This window comes from Balaenoptera musculus, chromosome 17 (assembly GCF_009873245.2).
Source record: "Balaenoptera musculus isolate JJ_BM4_2016_0621 chromosome 17, mBalMus1.pri.v3, whole genome shotgun sequence".
NCBI lineage: Eukaryota > Metazoa > Chordata > Mammalia > Artiodactyla > Balaenopteridae > Balaenoptera > Balaenoptera musculus.
In genome coordinates, this window is record NC_045801.1 from 16,232,144 (window position 1) to 16,251,976 (window position 19,833).

Consider the following 19,833-nt stretch of genomic DNA (forward strand, 5'->3'; position numbering starts at 1 on the left):
GCCCAGCATCCTCATGGGAAGCAACGAGTCCAGCTCAGTGTTTTTTTTTTTTTTTCAGAAAATGAAGCAGATTCTCCACTAGCTGTGACCATCACTCTACTAACAACTTTCTAAGAAGATTCTGAGCTTCTGAACAAGGTTACCATTCCATTATAGGAGTTTGAATAACTATAAAAGAATAATGAGACATATGATGATAAACAGAGTGGCAGGAATTGTACACAGACAGAAGAGGGGCCTCTCTTAACCATGCCCCCATTTAACACAGGCTTAATAAGTGTTTATTTGAATTGAACAGCAACCAAAAAAAAGTCCTGATTAAATGGGGATTCACAGAAAATCAGAGCCACAGCCTTCAGGCTTTATCATGCTTCTGCTCTGTTGCTCTGAGCCAACCACTCAACCACCACAATTCCAACCTCTCAGGCCACTGGCCTCCACTGTTCTCCTTTGATGCCCAAGACCAGCTACTTGCAAGGTTCCCAGAGAGCCGTGTTGGGCCCCTAGTGACACAGTTCTTTCCCTTCATTCCCAGAGGACAGGGCTTTCAAGAGGGTGAGAGAGCAAGGAAAGGGGTGCACCGCATGAAGGGTGAGCAATGAGGAAGCACACCTCACGCTGTACCTGCCACCGGTGGTCCCTCTAACCACCAGGCCCCGTTGCCAGATCTGGTCCACTCAGCCATGTGTCTTCCTCACTCAAGAGTGATTTTCCCTCAGGAATCTGTTTTCCTCTCCTCTAGCTAAGATAGCTCTGAGGACCCCTAGTCCATCAGACAGGCCCACACATGTCTGAACTGTAAATGAGGACAGGATTCATTTGGCTTCTTTCCCACAAGGCTCTCAAACCTCATGCAAAATAAGAGGTATGGATGGATATCTGTGTTCAGTGTTCCTGAACATTCTGCAAAGGGCAATAATCCCACAAACACTCCAGGACACTTAAGGGGCAGCTTGCACGAAAACACCGAGGATCTAACTCCACATGGAACATCACAAAGTCTCATTTCCAACCCAGGAGAAATACCCTGTGACAAGTCCTGAATGGGCATTGTATTAACTAGGGAGGGCTAAACTGCAGAATCAAGACTCACCAATGACTCTGTGACTTAAAAAAATACACAAGTGTGTCTCTTATGGAACAGTTCTACAATATACTTTTCAGGCAGGCCTGCAGCTCGGCTCCATAGGGTCATTCAGGAACCCAGGTTGATGGTGGCTCTGCCATCTTCAGTGGGTGGCTTCCAAGGTCATTCTAGTCACCATCATATCATCCAGTAGGAAAGCGGGGAGAGGTGTGAAGGAGTGGGTGGGCAACGTCCCACAAGTCAGCCCTGTAAGTGACACACACCCCTCCCCTTACATTCCTACGGTGAGAACCTGGTCACATGGCTATACCGAGCTGCAAAGGACACTGGGAAATGTAGTCCCTGGCAGAGCAGCCACAAGGCCAGCTGCACCTCTGTGACTCTGAAACAAGGGACAGCAAACTGTAGCCCAAGGGTCAAATCCTCGAGCCCCCACATTTTATAAACAAAGTTTTCCTGGAGCCCAGCCGCATCCATTCATTTATATATCGTCTATGGCTGCTTACCAGCTACAAAGGCCGAGTTGAGCAGCTACAGCAGAGACCTTATAGCCTGCAAAGCCTAAAATATTTACTGTTTGGCCCTTTATAGAAAACATTTGTATCCCTTTTTCTAGAAAAAAAGGAGAATGGATTCGGTGGGACAATTAGCAGTCTACACCTCCAAAATTTATCTCAGAAATTGCTATAAAGACACATGGCCAAAAATACTCCTGGAACCTTTTTTTTTTTTGGGTCATAACAAAAGACTACAACAACTTCAGGACTGTTCAATTATGGACCATGCACACCACAGAATACAATGTATCCCTTAAAAGGAAAGAGGAAATTCAACATGTACTGATTGGAAAATATCCAAATATATTAACTTTAAAAAGTAAAATGCAGAACAATACTTTTAGAGTGTTACCATTTGTGGGAAGAAAAAAACCCCAGAATTTAATACATAATGCTATATGCTTCCATGGGCATAAAAAAATTCCTGTAAGGATAGAAAAGGAACTGAAAACAGGTTGTTTCTGGGTAGGGAAATCAGAAAACTGAAGGTAAGAATGGGAGGGAAGAGTACTTTTCACTATATACCTTTTTATATCTTTTGCGTTTGTACAATGTACATGTGCCATCTATTTTTAAATAATTAAAAATTAAACTGAGAAAAACCACACACAAAAAAGCGTTTGTCTTTACTTCCACTGCTAACAACCCCTTCTTCTGAAAGACACAATCACTTGTAAAAGCCACGGTAATACCCACAATCAGGTATAGTCAGTTCTATTGACCTGGGAGCCATTTTATATTGTGTTTTGCTTTCCCGTCAGATTCTCAGAGATACCTTATTTCTCTTATTTTCATAGTCAACTACAAATTCTATTTTAGTCCCCTGCTTTTCTTGAAAGTTCCTCTTTCCAAACAGCATTTATCAGTATTTATTCAGTTCTCTCACACATATTGAGTATAAAGAGAAGCAAATCTGACCTCAGAGAAAAATTAAGCACAGAGAGACAAAAGAAACAGTTCCTGATAAAATCAACAATTCTGAAGAAAAATCTTGCAAGGGAGCTTACCTTTCAGTTAAAAATGACAGCGATCCAACTCACACAAACTGAAGAGAAAAAGGAACCCACTGGTTTGTATAACTGGCAAGTTCGAAAATTGGGGTTGGTTTGAAGCAAAGAAAGATCCAGGCACTCAGAAGTGTCCTTGGGGCTCCCGCTCTGCTTGGGTGCATTATGCAGGCAGGCCTTTCTTCTGTGGCAGTCAAGATACCCACCAGCAGCCCCAAACTCCCAGGGGCCCTAGCCCAGCAGTCCTGCTGGACAGAGAATTATCCTCTCTTAATGTCAATACAGCAATTCCAGAGAACATTGTGACAGGCTATTCCTAGACTTGTCCAGGGGTGGGGTCCAAGCCTGGCCCGGTTTAGGCTACATGCCTCTGTTTATGGGCCACTAGGACTATATACAATATATGATATACTCAAAGAAGAGTTCCCCAAAGGGCACTGTAAGAGTGGTAGGTAGAAATAACAGATGTCCTCTATTGCTTCTAACAAGTCATGACAACAGCCACTGGATATGTTAACATAACTATAAACCTTGCTCATCACACTGATTAGAAGTAGGGGGTTTTCAACTTCAAGGCAAGGTGGCTGGAAAGTTCAAACTTACACACACAAGATTGTCTGACTGGTCTGCACTAGACATAATTTTGAATACCAGATTGGAAACCTGCTCATAAATTGGCAGGAGAAAAAAAAAAAACCAAAAACCAAAGCTCCAAAAAATGCAATTTGTAAATCAGATCACAATCCTTTGGGGTCTCTGAATTCTTTTTGCTCAGGGCAAAGTATTTCTGTGGTACAACCTGCCAAAATCTATCTTCTTTATCGTAGTCACATACTTTTTAAATGACCATCGGAAACTCAACAAAGTTATCTAAGTTTAGGGTCTATATTTAACTCTAAATTATAAAAATAATTTAGGTTGTATTTGTATTCCTCTTACCGAAGTTGATTCACTTTCTCCCAGCATCTTCCAGGTCAGCCGAGCCAAACGGATATATGATCTTTCCTTTGACTGACTGACTGACTGACTCCTGAGGAAATGACTGCAGGTGTCCCTCCAGAGCACAAGGCAGAGGATTTGAATGGAAGTTTCTGAGTAAGCAGAAGACTCATCTAAGAGCAAAAGTTTGCGCAGCCCTGTTATAAGAAATTTGCTCATTTTTACAACAGAACCATGGAGGACGTGAATGAGAGCTAGTGCTATATGCTGGTTTAATACCAAACATCTTTTATCTGGAATTATATGATGAAAGCCAAATTTCCAAAACATCTTTAGGAAGGAAGACTGATCAATGTATTTTAAAGCAATGGTTCCCATCTATAATTGAGACATTCTTGGGTATCCCAGATTATCAAAGAGGGACACAAAATCTTCAAAGCAAAATTAATTTAGGTCAATTTTATTTAAAAACGTATATAAATAGGCCAAACAACACCTAAGCCTGAGAGGGCTGCGATCTCTGCTAAGAACAGAATGAATGGTCCAGAAAGACTAATACTTATTGCTGACTGAGCTCCCAACGTCAGCCCTCTTCAGGCAGCAGCACAGTCACTAGCAAACATTTTACGGGCACCTTTTATGGGCATTAGAGATTCACAGAGCAACGGGCCACAGCCCTGCCCTCAAGGAGCTTACAGTATAGCTGGAGAGACATGAACCATCCAAAACAGACACAAAGTCCACACATTTATCATAACAAAAGCAATTACTGGCATAAGTCTTCACATTTTTTTAACAAATGAGCAGTAGGAATATCTGAGCAACTACATCAAGTTTCAACCTCACATACCAAAAAGAAATTGTTTCTATTTATTCTTTTGTTCACTTATGCTTCAACTCAATTGAATTAAAAGAGGAAAGCATAATTCCAAGCCAAATGTACCATAATGTTTGCTGTCTCAGATGAAGGGGTGGATTGTTCACGTCCTAGAATTTCTCCATGGCACTACATCCAGAGGTCAATTTCAGTAGTTCTGACTGCCAAACCGATGTACAAATTCAGACAGTGAGTAGACGGCTCCCCATCCTACCTCAGGATCCATACTGATAAAATCATTCAGGTTCATTTTGGAATCTACAAAAATACATGAAAGAAATGTCCACTGAAAGCACAATTCTGGCTCAACAGCAATAAAACAACCCAGAAGACCAAAAGTAGGGAAAATTATTCAAATGTTTCATAAGGGGTCAATATCACTTCTCTGGTATTTTTGTCTCAAATGCATAACATCAATCTAATCATGACAAAACATCACACAAACCCAAACTGAGGGACACTATACATAGTCAATGACCAGTACCTTCAAAAGGGTAAAAGTTGTAAAGAAAAACAATAAAAATAAAAATAAATAAATTGTCACAGATTGAAGGAGAATGAGATGAGGAGACACGACAACTACATGTAATATCCTGGGTTAGATTCTGGACCAGAAAACAGAAATAGGGGGAAAAGTTACAAAATTTAAGTAAGGTCTGTAAGTTAACAGTACTGTGTCAATATTTTCATACTGATTTATTATCTTCTTGATTTAGATAATTACACTATGGTTTTCTCAGATCCCCCTGGAATCTGAGTAAGAGGTATACAGGAGCTCTCTGTACTGTTTTAACCAATTCCCTAGCAGTCTAAAGTTATTTCAAAATAAAAAGTTAAATGAAAAAATGCATAAATAAGCAAACTGCCAGTTTACTGGATACAGCTGCCAATTTATAGGAAATACAGAGGATAAAAAAGAGATACAATCAGCAAAATCCAGACCATTTCTCCCAGATTCATTTCTTCAACAAATAAATTACAAGAAAAAAAAAAAAAAACAGAGAGTGGGACTAGGAATCTCTACATATTAAAAAAGACTCTAAAGAGACATGCCAACCAAGCACGATGGGGGGGTTGTATGTGGACCTTGATTCAAATGAACAAACTACATGAAAAAAGATTATGACTTCATGAGATAACTGCGATAATCTCAACACTGACTACAGAGATATAGGTTGATTTTAAAGAATTATTGTTAATTTTTTTAGATGTAATAATGGCATTGTGGTCATATATTTTTTAAACTAATCCTTATATTTCAGAGATTCATACTGAAATATTTAGAGTTGAAAGGATATAATATCTGGAATTTGCTTCAACATAATACAAGAAGGGGGAAAGTGGATGGGATATACGTGGATGGGATATCAGCCGTGAGCTGATAACTGCTGAAAGTCTAATATACTGTTCTGCCTTGTTTTGTATATGATTTAAATTTTCCATACTACAAATTTTTAAGTGTGTACAGAGATGCTTCTACTCATCAAAGAACTGTTATGGGAACTGCACTTCCACCACAGACTGTCAGAAAAGTGGACAAAATATATTTAGCGACTGTTTCCAGACACTAGACAATGGGCAACACACGACTGACTGCTAAGAAAAGAGAAACAAGGGCAGGAGCTGTAGGATCCCTCCAGCTCACTGCCCGGGGGGCTGTTTCCAGACCACAGCACTGAGGCAGGGACACAAACAGCATGGGAGTTTCCCGCTGATGGGAAGACAGAGATCCAAGTTCAGGAGGGCCTGGCAGCTACATGTGAGGGACACAGTGTGGGAGAGGAGAGAACTACGCAGAGAGTGTCCCGGATTTCTGCAGAGGGAACTCACTCCTCTACCCCTAAGTCTTTGGTTAAGGACTAATCTCATGAGGCCAGGAAAGAAGCACCAAAAAGCAGTCAGTCTAATAACTCCCAGAACTTCCATGGTCCCCACCAGCCAGGGTAGAGAGAACTCATAACACATGGGCACTTGATAGAATCCTCAGAAGGGTCACACCAGAGCAGTGGGGCTAAATTAGCCCTGGGTGAAAGGCTGCTTTGAACTAAAAAAGCCTAAAACCAAGCCCTGAAAGGATCCAGCTGACCCCCGGGAATTTAAGTGCATGCCAGAAGCAAATCCAACACTGTTTTTAAAAGTACCTCAAATTCACAAAGCCCGGCACCCAACCAAGTATTACGAATCACACAAAGAAACAGGAAAATATGACTCAACATCAGGAGAAAAATCAATCAACATTCACAGACAGAAACGACAGAGATAACAGAATCAGCAGACAACGACCAGCTATTATAAACATGCTCCGTATACTCAAAAGGGTAGAGTAAAACATGAGCATGACAAAGAGGGAAATGGAAGATATTAAATCAGCCCCAAATGGAATGTCTAGAGATGAAAAAATAAAATATGTACAATGAAAAAAAAAAAAAGCACTGGATGGGATTAACAGCAAATTAGTTAATGAAGAAGAAAAGATCAATAAATTTATAGACAAAATAATTATTCAAAATGAAGCACATACAGAAAAAGTCTGAAAAAAAATGAACATCATTGACCTAAGAGAAGTAACAAGCCATCTAACATACATGCAGGGGAAGGACAAGAATTTTTTTTAAAAAAGGGGTGAGGTCAGAAAATATATTTGAAGAAATAATGGCCAAATGTTTCCAAATTCGATGAAAACTATAAATCCACCAATCTAAGAATCTTAACAAACCTCAAGTTGAATAAGCCTAAAGAAAACTATGCTACAGTCCATCATAACCAAATTGCTGAAATCGAGAGATAAAGAGAAAAACCTTAAAAAGCAGCCGGAGCAGGGAAAAAACACACACTACATTTAGAGAAACAAACACAAGAACAATGGCATGCTCCTTGATCAGAAACTAAGCAAGCAGAGAACAAGAGAGAGACACCTTTAAAAAAACTGAAAGAACAACATGTAAAACTAGCATACATTTACCCAACAATATATCTTTCAAAAATGAAGGTAAGCACTTAGGATACAGAAAACTAGAAACAGAGTCACTCCCACCCTTACAACAAGAAAAGCTAGATAATCAGCAAAAGCAGGACTTCTGTTGAAGTCATCAGAGAGCCAGGGATGCACGATGACCAAGGAATCCAAAATAAAGGAAAAACAGGCACCTCCCAGGAGAGATGGGGCAAAAGTTCTTGCTTACCTGGGGTAGATGCCAGACTCCATGCAAGTCAGCTAAAATCTTTTAACAATGCTAAATGAAACCTCAACTTCTGAAATACAACTGTATTCATTTTCTAGGGCTTTTTAATGTAAGTAAATAAAGATGATTACGATCTGCAGGCATTCATTACCTAATAACATATAAAAATAAAATAAGAATTTTTTTTAATTTTTAAAGATCAACGTATAACAGATCAGCACTTGCCTATAATCTCCCCAAGAGGCACTACAACATTTCTGTTTACATAACACTGGTCCTCCAGCTGGGCTCAAATTAGCCAGTGTTACTATAACACGTCACCTGAGACAAGGAGATGCGAGGTAAACGCGGACAAAAGGCAGCAAAGGGCTCAGAAAGAGAAGGGAACAAATATGGCAGACCCTATAACTCAGCCCAAGACTTGGGAAATGTCCTTAAGAACTGAACCATCTGTGGCTGGTACTGGAACTGAGCCTTCAGAGCAAGGCTGCAAAACTGTGAATCTCCGTTTCCTTCTTTTTTCAGGGAGGGGAGAAAAAAAAAAAAAGAGTTCCTTTATTTAAAATACACTAAATGCTGAATTGAAAATAGTGGGCCTGCCGACACATGACCACCAAAATTATTAAATGTATAGGCTTAATTGTAATGTGCAACACATCAAATGTACTAAATTTTAAGCCCTAAAGGCCAATTCCATAACTAAATGCAGGGGACCAAGGAAAGCTGCTATGAAAAAAACAAAGCTGCATCAGTTTAAAGTTTGATGTCTTCTTGAACCATTTTTTTTTCTTTTTTAACCTTTTTTTTTTTTACAAAGCAATACTAATTAGCTAAAGGTAATTCCCCTGTCTCCTAACTTCAAATACATTCCTTTGATAAATACAGGGCTTGAAGTAATGGATTTACCACACAAGAGACCATGAACATGTGGTTAAATTACTACACGAGAAACCAGTATGCTTATCCCACATTCAGAGCAGATTCCTTTGAGTCCCAATGTCAACCTCAGGAGGCCCCTGATGAGCTAGTACATAGAAGGCAAAAAAAGATACCGCGCTCCCCGCTCCTGAGCACAGGGTACTAATGGAGCCTACTTCCTTCCAGCTGGGCACCGGGGGCAGGCGGAGGCCTGAACCTTCACGCGCTCCAGTGCACGTCTACCAAGTGAAGAGTAAGTGTAAATAAGACGTGAAGGGGTTGGCACAAAGCCTGGCACCTTTGCCAGGCACCTCCTGGGAAGTAGTCATTAAAACCCAAAGGAACGACCGGGGCTGACAAGGTGGTGTTTACTGAAGGTCCACGACGTGTCAGGCTCTGCGTTAGTGCTCACGTGTAAAAGAGAAACGGGGAGCCGTGCAAGCATTGTCCAGACCACGCCGCATAGCAGGGTTTGTGAGACTGAAAGCAAGACCCATGATGCCCTTTCCTGACCTGAGCTATCCCAATTCTAATGCTGAGGCTGGGAACCAGGTTGGTGAACCCAAAGTAACTCCAATATAAACTTTAAAAATCATGAGAGCTTTTCACAGAGAGCCTCAAAATTCAGAGTTGGAATCCTCTTTCAGTGTTCACTCACTTCAAATACACCAAATATATTTTTTACTTTCTTCCGTGCTGAACTCTGAACACTAATGTCCTATTTTTCTGGCATCCTTCACGGCTTACAGAGCATTTTCACTCAGACGGTATCATCCTTGTGAGGGGATGTTCCACCAATAAATGCAACGTTGCGAATTAATTCCCACCATAAGTAATGTTTCCAACTCAGGTGAATGCCAAACAATAGTAACACGGTGAAGAATCTTTTACCTACTTAAGTCTCGAGAAAGCACATAAATGAGATGAGTGGGGCAATAAAACCTGCTAGCTCTCACCTCCTTCTAATGCAGATTTTGTCACAGAGCCAGTGAAACGACATTTCACATATCCCAAAGATGCACTGGGGATTTCCTTCACCATCACGTGACACCCACCACGGCAAGGCGCTACCAGTCCCACCGCTAAGCGGCACAAACACGCAGATCTCCCCAAGTCCAGGGCGCGAGCAGCAGGTACACCCAGCACTCCGGCAACGGGGTCGTGGTTCGGCTCCCTCACGCCTTTCCTCTCCCATGAGTTCTGGCACCTTCCGGTCCTGCGCCCTGTGCCTTCATTTCTGCATCTGATAAACGTAAGAACTACACTCCCTCTTACCTCTCACCACTCAGGAAGTCTTACCCGAAGAACAACGCGCTTCTCGTCCCTGGTTAAGGGGCCACGCTCATCTGCACAGTGATGGGCAACCCCTGTGAGAGGGCGTCCTTGGCTCACCTCCAGTCTCAATGCAGGGATATGATGGAGGAGGTTCTCTCCAGTTTCCACTGGAGTCTTTCATGTGAGATCGGTCAGAAGCAAAGTTCTTCAAATAGGAATCTGCGCGGATCACTCTAAATTTCCTGTACATAAACCAACATTCGTTTATATCACAGTTGAAATTCTAACTCAATTCTCATATAGACTCATTTTCTATGACATGCACAAAACTAGACAGGCATTTTTGTACTATTAGTGATACACAAATATATATGTAGCTTTAATACCTGTTAAAGATGCCATGAGAAATGATCAGCTGAAATCCCAAACTACAAAGGCATGGAAGTGTACCCGGTTGCCTTTACTTACTCAGTGTATATATGAGGGGCAAAGGGCGTAATTTCCAGGTGCTGCCATCTCAGCCCTCAGACTTCTGTCATCACCAGGCATCCAGCTCCGCCACCCCACCACCCACCCACCCAAAACGAAGAGTATGAGAGAAATCCCCAAAACGACTGTTAGAAAATGTTCTGGATCTCATCACACAAATTTTTAAAGACTGCCAACCTTTTATACAACGGACAACCTTTAAAACTTTAAAACATTTTGAATTTTCTGTAGAGCACATGATTCTCAAACATCAACTCAATGGTGAAGCCAAGACAAGTGATCTTTACAAAACCAATGCAAAAACAAACACACAAAGTAACGCTGTCTAATTGTCAAGGTCCAACTTCAGAAAGTAGGTAAATCCACCCTGAATTTCCTCACCTTCTGAACTGTGGATGGATGTCCTCATCAGACTTAAAGGCATCTTCCACATAAGTATCAAAGGGGCAGGGAAATGGCAGAACAGTGTCAAGATCATAAATGAAGCTCTGTCCTCCACTTGAAACATGAAGCAAGACAACATGGTAATCCTAGAAGTAAAAGTTGCTGAAGTTAACCAGGTTACCTTATGATGGTGTATTCCAAGGTTATAGTAATAATGCATATATATCATCAAAAACAGATACAAGGCACTTCCCTGGTGGTCCAGTGGTAAAGAATCCACCTTACAATGCAGGGGACGTGGGTTCAATCCCTGGTCAGGGAACTAGATCCCACATGCTGCAGGGCAACTAAGCCCGCGCACCACAACTACTGAGCTCGCGCACCTCAACTAGAGAGCCCGCGTGCCGCAAACTAGAGCCCATGCGCTCTGGAACCCGTGCACCACAACTAGAGAGAGAAAACCCGCACACCACAACTAGAGAGAAGCCCGCGTGCACCAACAAAAGATCCCACATGCCTCAACGAAGATACCACGTGTTGCAACTAAGACCCGACACAGCCAAAAATAAATAAATAATAAATCTTAAAAAAAAAAAAAAGTTGAAGCCTTAAAAACAAACAAAAAAACATATACAAGACTAAGACAGTCCTCCTTATAATAGCAAACTAAAGCAAACACAAAACCCTGAAAGCAGACCAAATGTCCAGCGACAGGGAACAGTCAAATAGTGGAAATGTTCATGTACATTAAATGTTCACCTTTCGATCCAGCAATTTTACCATTAGGGATCCAGCCTATAGAAGTATGGCCACATGCATGTAAAGGTATATAAACAAAGAAAATCTCTGCAGCACTGTTTATAACACTGAAAATTCAGAAACAACCAGAAGTCCACCAAGAGGGGAATGGTTAACAAACCACGATGCAGCCATAGGACGGAGTCCTACGCAGCTGCTAAAGAGAAGTAGGTAAATTTTTGTGGAAATTGGACTAAGGCCATGTTACACAGTTGGATGGAAAAAGCAAATTGAAGATTATGTATTATACATTATTTTTTAAATTTATGTGTATATAAAGACAGACATGTGCATTCAGAAGTACACATGCATGCATATGAGTACAGAGAAACAGGTCTACAAGGATATTCTCCAAACCATTAACAAAGGGGACAGCTTGAGGTGAGCCTGGAGAGGGGAAGGACTTTAAAATGTGGTTGTTATTGTTTTTAAGTCAGCCAAGCCCTAATCTGTAGCCATTAAGGAAGAAGAATACAGACAGCTTCTCCTGCACAGCTGGGTCCCAGCGCACGTGTGAATTCTCACTCTCACTCCCGGACACGGGGCACTGCCCAAACCAGCTAAGGGCTGGAAGGGACGTCAGGGAGGTTTATCAATGGACATGAGGGCAGTGTGATGCTTAGAGCTCCTCAGAAGAAAAACGTGCTCACAGAGAACAGCACTGCGAGATAAAAAGTACAATCACATTAATACAATGTTAGAAATACCATCTTACATTTCTAGTACTTCAGAGCTTACAAAGCACTTTCTCAAACGATGTTTCATTTGACCCAGTGAGGTGGGGAACATAATTGAGACTGGAGATGTTGCACCATCAGAGCTGAAAGTGCTTCCTTTGGCTCCAGTTCTATCTTAGAAAGCAGAATAGCATCGGAAACGAAAGCTTATTCCCTGTCCTCCCCTTAATGCATCCTACCCTCCAGATACATGAACTAAGCGCCGCTCCCCCGGTAACAGTCCACGACTCCCTTCCCCCAGGCGTGCTCGTTACTCGGCTCCATCTGCACCACCTTCTCCTCCGCTCTCCGCACATCTATCACTCAAGCTCCGGCTCAGATGCTTTCTTCCCCATGAGCCCATCTTTGATCTTCTCCCACCCCTGCCAGAAGTAGTCTCCGCCGTATCCAAAATCTGTTTCTCTCTTGACGTCTTCTATGCTGTATTACTGTTTTGTTGGAAATATGTACTCCCTATTTTTTTGTGGGGAACCACGCTATTAAAATACAGATACGAAGATGAGAAAGATAGGTCCTTACCCTCAAGGAGTTCCTAGAGAAGCGAGTGGGAAACACAAGTCAACTGCTGCAGACCAACGAGATGATGAGGTAATTCAGCGGAGGTGGGGGAGCACGCAGGCAAAGGCACCTGAAGCGGGGCCACCTGGCTCAGCCTCAGCCCCACCACCAGCCAGCTTCCTCCTCTATAGGACGGAGATCACTGCGGTGTTTACCTCACAGTATTACTCACAGTATTAGTGAGAGAATTAATGAGACTACTATGTAAATAATCAGCCTTATAAAAAGCCAACCAAGGTGTGGGGGGGTGGGTGTGGGCGGGGAGGAAAAGGCAGGCAACTGCTAAGGAGCGTTTCACTGAGGAAAGGCTGCCGTCACTGCCTCTTGCCTGAAGGGGAGAGCTTCCCAGAAGGAGGACACAACTTGTGGAAAGGCACAAACAGGGACTTCCCTGGCGGTCCAGCGTTTAAGACCCCACACTTCCACTGCAGGGAGCGTGTGCTCATCCCCTGGTCGGGGAACTAAGACCAGGGAACGAGGTGCAACCCAAAAAAAAAAAGAGAGAGGAAAAAGCATAAACAAGGAATATCCTTCTGGTTAGCTCGGGTCCATATTCCTACTTAACAGATGGTTGGTGAACTCGAGAGGGAAAGCAGGTCTCAACTAGGAGTCACCTTCACGGCAGAGATGGGGAACCAAGGAATGCAGATTCCAGCAATAGCCTCACTCTCTGAGTTGGGTACAGAGCTTGTCCAAATGCCTGGAAAAGACCCAGTGGGGCTAGAGGCAGGGATGTCCACTTAGAAAGTGATCTGTTCCTTCGGGGATCGTGCCTCTACCCACTTAGGGAAGCCTACCCATTCCCTGCAACAGGACAGCAGTGAGACCCAGATCAATCTGCCAGAGACTTACTCCACATAGAAAATCTGTGGGGACACTTCCTGAAACAAGGTTCCCCACCCTGAGCCGCCATGAGCTGCTGTGTAAAGGGGGACAGGTCCTTTCCCTGCGAGTTTCCTGAAGACAGGAAGCAAGACCGTGACTCAAAATCAGCTGAGCACTTCAGCAATGGGCATGATTGCTAGGGCAGATGGACAGTACGCAACTGGGGTTATTGTAGCTCTGCTAACAATAATAGCTAACTCTTCTAGAGCACTGGTACCAGATACCAGGACAATGCTTCAAATGCATTATCTCACCAAAGCCTCCAGTGACCAGAGGAAGACACTGAAGAAAGAGCGTAAACAACCTGTCCAGCTCACACAGCCCTCCAACGTGAGGACTGGGGTTTAACCCCAATGTGTCCGACTCAGCCTGCACTCCTAACCCAACACTGCTGGATTTGGGCTTCAATGTTAGAGCAGCGGATCCCCTGCTGGTGAAGGAAGCAAGAGCATGAGGCCAAGGATTTCAGTCTATTTTGAGCGTGGCATATAAGAGGCACTCAATAAATATATGTTAAGTAAGTGAATGAAGCCAATTCAAATGATATCTTATTCTAAATAAGCATCAGAAACCCGATGTTTGTTGCATTATCATGAATGGAGTTTTACTTTATCTTCATGTTTCTTAGCATAAACAATTCCATTCTTCAGGGGACCAGTTTAAGGTGACATATGGATGTGTACCGGAAAGGACCCAGCCCTGACAATGATCAGCTAAATGACCCTGAGCTATTCACTTTGCCTTTCTTGGCTTGTTTCTTCACCTGAAAAATGAAGGGGTTGGAGCAGATCCATGTTTTCCAAATGCCAGTCATATTCACTCAGAAGTTTACTAAGAACACTAATTCCTGAACCTCTAGATCGACTAGATCAAAAACCTTTATTTTTTTTTTCTTTTTTCTTTTTTTTTCTGCCATGTCGCACATCTTGCAGGATCTTAGCTCCCCGACCAGGGATTGAACCCAGGCCCCTGCCAGTGAAAGCCCTGAGTCCTAACCACTGGACTGCCAGGGAATTCCCAGAAACCTGTATTTTTAACAGTCTCTGGATAATTCTACTGTGCAGCTGGACTAGATACTGCTCAAGTTCCTTCCAGTGCTAAATAGACAAGAGTCTAGATAACAAATATATCTGCTACATCAGCCATTTAAAATCATTCCTATAATAATTTCAAAATTAAAAGAAAACATGCCCATAAGTGCTTCTACCTTAGACCAAATAACATCTATCGTCAAGAAGTCAAATTATTAATAATTATCATAGTCTTTCTCTACTGCCCCATCATTTCTGCTCTACCAAAACATAAAGACCACTCATGGATTACAAGTACTATTGCATCAGAAGCTGTCTGTGTTGACCATCTTACCCAGATCACAGGTCCATCTCCAGGTCTTGCCTGCTGTTTCCAGATAGGTATCTACAAAATACAATAACTCTCCTAAGCCACAACTTCAGTTAAACCACTACTAAATTCTTTAAAGCAATACATACATGAAAAATAAAATACTTCTAGACAACCAACAATCAAGGTGAAAGAATGAATGGATAAGAAGAAATCCAAATCCTTCCAAGTGTCCTTAACAATGAAGGAGCAATAATTAATTACAAGATGTTTTCTGGAGAGTAGAAAGAGACCTAAACTAGGAATTTGAATTCCTGGCAGGTTCAAATCTTGCTTTCCCACTTAATTATTCATGGGACCTCCCTGAGTCTCTATTTCCTCATCTATAAAACGGAGACAGCTGTCTGGACCTTGTCTACTTCACAGGGTTTCCATTGGGATCAACCAAGATGATGCTCGCAAAAGTGCTTTACAAAATATTAAGGGCTTACTTTTCTTAATACTTCATAGAAGTTTACTACAGTTCCATTAAAACTCCAGAAACAAAGAAACCTTTACTTCAAACCTGAGAATATGTGCCTCTAACTTAATTTAAAAATTAAGTTTAATTTAAAATGCTCTAACTTAATACCTAAAGAAAGTAGATTTTATTTGCATAAACATACCATCACATATTTCCTTATCTGCAAGTAAGGGACTAAGCTCTACTAACTCAACCATGTCCTGGTAGGAAAAAAATCTCATTCAAAAACAAACTTTAAAATGTTGCTGTATTTTATAAAGCACATTTTAGAACAGTGCTAAACCCATGGTCTATTTAGCTTCTAATGTAATCTTAAATTTCCACAATCACTCCCCAACTTACCATCTTCCTCTCATTAGATATGAAGACAGCATAACACTCTTCTAAAGGATACTGGTCGTGGTTTTTGATGTATTCACAGAGCTTCCAAATATTTTCTTCACTGAAATAAAGTAATTGTTTAATCAATATAATTAAGCAAGAACGCTCTATGTCTTTCCAATTTGAACAAAAGACTGATAATGACATTTAAAAAAAATTGGTAGAGACCTGAAACACCATCTCATCCAACAACTGGCTAACAGTTGAACCTTCTCAAAAACATCCCCAGCAAGGGACTTTGCTGGTGGCGCAGTGGTTAAGAATCCGCCTGCCAATGCAGGGGACACGGGTTTGATCCCTGGTCTGGGAAGATTCCCACGTGCCGCGGAGCAGCGAAGCCTGTGTGCCACAACTACTGAGCCTGCGCTCTAGAGCCTGCGAGCCACAACTTCTGAGCCCACATGCCTACAGCCCATGGTCCGCAACAAGAGAAGCCACAGCACTGAGGAGCCCGTGCACCGCCACGAAGAGTAGCCCCCCGCTCGCCGCAACTAGAGAAAGCCCGCGCGCAGCAACGAAGACCCAACACAGCCAAACATAAATTAAAAATAAAAAATTAAAAAGCTTTAAAAAAATAAATCCCCAGCAAGCTGTTACCAACCTAAACTGCGCATGGACCCCTCTGCAGACGCAGAGCTCGTTACCTCTGTCAGCAGTACTAGGGTATGGAGGCATTTAATAAACTACTCAAATGCTATGGCAATATTCCATAAGCTTTGAGTCCAGGGACTTGAGATACAGCTGGAACTCCAACTCAGCCACTCACAAGGTAAGATGTTTTGGACATCTTGACCTCCCTGAGTGTCTGCTTTTCTCCTCTGTAAAATGGGTATAATCACATCATAATCACTCAAGAAATCTTAGTTAACATTGTGTTTCCTGCTCCCCTTTGGAATGGGGCAGGATGGGTATTTTGTAGGAGGACTCCTGACTGGAAAAGTAAATCCGGGACTGCGATGTGATATGTCCAGGAATTCTTTTGGAGGGAGCCCCTTGTGAGTGGGTATTCCCTGAGCCTCTCCGGTACGGAAGAGGTCCTGACTTTTGGAAAGTTCTTCCTCATACTGAACTGAAATCCCCTTCCTTATACTTCTGCCCCAGATGAATCTCTTCTATATGAGAGGCCTTCAGCTATCTGAAGCAGTGGTTAGAGCCCTCCAAGTAAAGCAATGTCCAGTGCATCAAACCAAGCCACACTGGTAGCCACACTCCAGCATGGGCAAGCCCAGTCACTCCTGGCAGTATTCACAGCCCAGGCTTTGGGGTCCTGTCTTCTTCTAATGAGGTCCACACAGCACCGTCCGCTCAAATGAGCTACACCAACACCCTGCTCCACACAACTGACTCGATTTGTCAAAAACCTAATTTCCAGCCACCTACAACACCATGCTACCCCCGAAAATGAGGCAAGACACAAACGGCACTGAGGACTGGCGCCTTTCTGTGGAAGAACAACACTTTCCCTTCAGTCTTGCTCTCGTCACCTGTCTCAACGCTCCATACAACTAGGCTTAAAGTACCGAAGTTGAGCGTCTGTATTTTTCTATGATTTTGTTTTCCCTAAAACACCTAAGAAGCCTTAACAGAAAAAAAATGGTGGTAGAGGTACCAACAGGAGATTGCTACTAATTCTACAGGATGTGTAGCACGGAGTAACAAAATTTACTGTTTCAATGTGAACATGTAACACGTAGTAGCGAAAATTTTTTTAATCTGGATGTTTCTCAGACCAAGTTTTGAGAAAACATTTGTCTGCCCATCCTATAGACATTTTGGAGAGTTGACCACAAGAGCCTGTGATGTACAAAGCACTGTGCTAAGTGCCTGGAGGATGTAATGATAAATTAGAGCTCACAGACGTTCAGAGGAGCCCTACAGATCCATAAATAAGTAAGCGTCATAAAGGCCATAGAAGATGCATAGAGCAAACACAGAGGAGGGAGTCATTAATTCTGAGGGATACAGGAAGATGGAGGAGGTATAGGTCAGTGGGTGCTCCTTGATGTTCCCCTTCCCCCTCCCAAGAATGGGCACAGAGTTAATCCAAAAAGTTCTTGAATGCACATGTACCACAAGCACTAGTGGTAGGCTGAATACACATGTAGCCTGGACATACTCTGCTATCACTTTTCAAGTATGTGTGAATGTTACACAGAGAAAAAGCAAAATTAAACATGAGTTACTGAATTTGCAATCCCTTTTTCTGGATTTTTTTTGGCAAGAGTACAATCAATATTATGGAGGAGGATCTCGAGACTTTTGATGCTAATAAAAATAAGAGGGCCTTATCTTTGGAAATGCTGGGAGTCACTGTTGGAATAGAAAGTGCCCTGGATCGGGTGTGAGTCCTGGAACTCATTTAACTGGTTTAAAAAAAAAAAAAAAAAAAAGTGGGTGATAATAATAATGCCCCAGGCTGTCAGTTGATTATTTGGGTAGCAGAAATGCTGACAAAGCAGTATTAGGGCTGGGATTCTGCAAGGGTTAACGGTGATGGGCTGAGGTCAGAGAAGCATGCAGAAGGGGAGAATCTCTAGCACACAGCAAGTGCTCAACAAATGTTTGAAAAAATCCAGAACAATCACAACAGAATCAAAAATGCTTTGCAAACTGCACAGAGCCACACAAACATTGGCTTCCACTATTATCATTAAGTTGGGTCTTAAAAGATAAGTAACATCTGACAGAGGCTAACAGTAGTAGAGGGGAGGCATTTATTTCAAGTTAGAAGCATCCGCAGGAGCAAACGTAGAAAGGTGCACCTACCTGATGTGTTCAGACAGGATAGAGCACTGGTTCTCCATGAGAGGCGATTTTGCCCCCCAGGGGACATCTGGCAATGTCTGGTGACATTCTGGATTGTGATAGACTGGGCGAGGGTGGTATGGGCATCTAGTGGGTAGAGCCTGCCATGCACAGGACAGGCCCCCAAACAAAGAATTTCCATGCTCAAAATGTCAACAGAGGCAAGGCTGAGAAACCCTCGGGTAGAGCAGAGACGGCAGGTTCACAATGAGGTCAAAGGAACAGGTGGTGACCAGATCTTCAGACGGCTTGCTACACTCAGATGACAGACTTTATTGTCTAGGCCTGAGTTCCTTGAAACGTGATTGATGGACCAAACTCAGACTCCTCTACCGTGCTGCTCACATATCCAGACTCTCTGGGGTAGGACCCTAAATCTGCATGTTTTACAAGCTCCAGGTGATTCTCTGGCACGTTCATATTTAGAATGGCTTTGAGCAGTGTGAAGCCAGCTGAAGTTAAAGACCTAACGGGCTAGTGGAGAGCTGGGCAGCAGATGCTTGTTAGGAAGGACTGAAACAGGCCCCAACGGCCAGCTGAGGGGTCTGGCCCATGGCTGAAGGAACTATAAGGAGACGTTCTATTAAAGAGACATTCACCCTCCTCCTATTCTTCCACCGGACTGCTCCACTCCAATCGTGAGGCCTCCTTGTCTTTCCTAGAATACTCTCGCACGCTTCCTTCTGAGAGTCTCTGCACCTGCTGTTCCCCCTGCTGGCATGATCTCCTGCCAATACCCACAAAGCTCCCGCCCTCTTTTCTTCAGCTCTCTGTTCAATGTCATTTATAAATAATATCTTTTGTGGTTTCTGGAATACAAAAGAATTTCTTAGGGATTTTTTTAATTAAACATCTTTATTGTAGTACTAAATAAATAAATAAAATCTTTAAATATCCTAATAATATAGTGACGTCATCATCCCTTACCTTGTTCTATGTTTCTCATAGCACTTAACACTCCCAAACATGGTTAAACTTGGTTTTGTCCTGCTTTCCCCCAACCAAAATGTAAGAAGTACGAGGATCTTACCAGGGAACATGTCTATTTTCTCACTGCTGTATCTCTAGTGTCCTAGAATCAGGCATCACA

At 42.5% G+C, this 19,833-nt stretch overlaps 1 protein-coding gene across 3 annotated transcripts in view; it reads right to left on the reverse strand.

Moving 5' to 3' along the window:
* The window catches only part of NTAQ1 (N-terminal glutamine amidase 1), a 55,952-nt gene that overhangs the window by 34,551 nt on the left and 1,568 nt on the right, over positions 1–19,833 (reverse strand). The window contains exons 2-7 of one of the 3 annotated variants that reach the window (XR_005017076.1): positions 15,900–15,999; positions 15,059–15,109; positions 10,713–10,861; positions 9,960–10,084; positions 7,650–7,800; positions 4,603–4,725 (exon numbers count right to left, since the gene is read on the reverse strand). Coding sequence is in view for 2 of the 3 variants with exons in the window: in XM_036830784.1 (XP_036686679.1) it covers positions 4,616–4,725; positions 9,960–10,084; positions 10,713–10,861; positions 15,059–15,109; positions 15,900–15,999 (535 nt within the window). In the remaining variant the exon portion in view is untranslated. Of the gene's footprint in view, positions 1–4,038; positions 4,726–7,649; positions 7,801–9,959; positions 10,085–10,712; positions 10,862–15,058; positions 15,110–15,899; positions 16,000–19,833 lie in introns of those variants that run through there. The other 2 variants (XM_036830784.1, XM_036830785.1) reach the window with 2 other exon arrangements.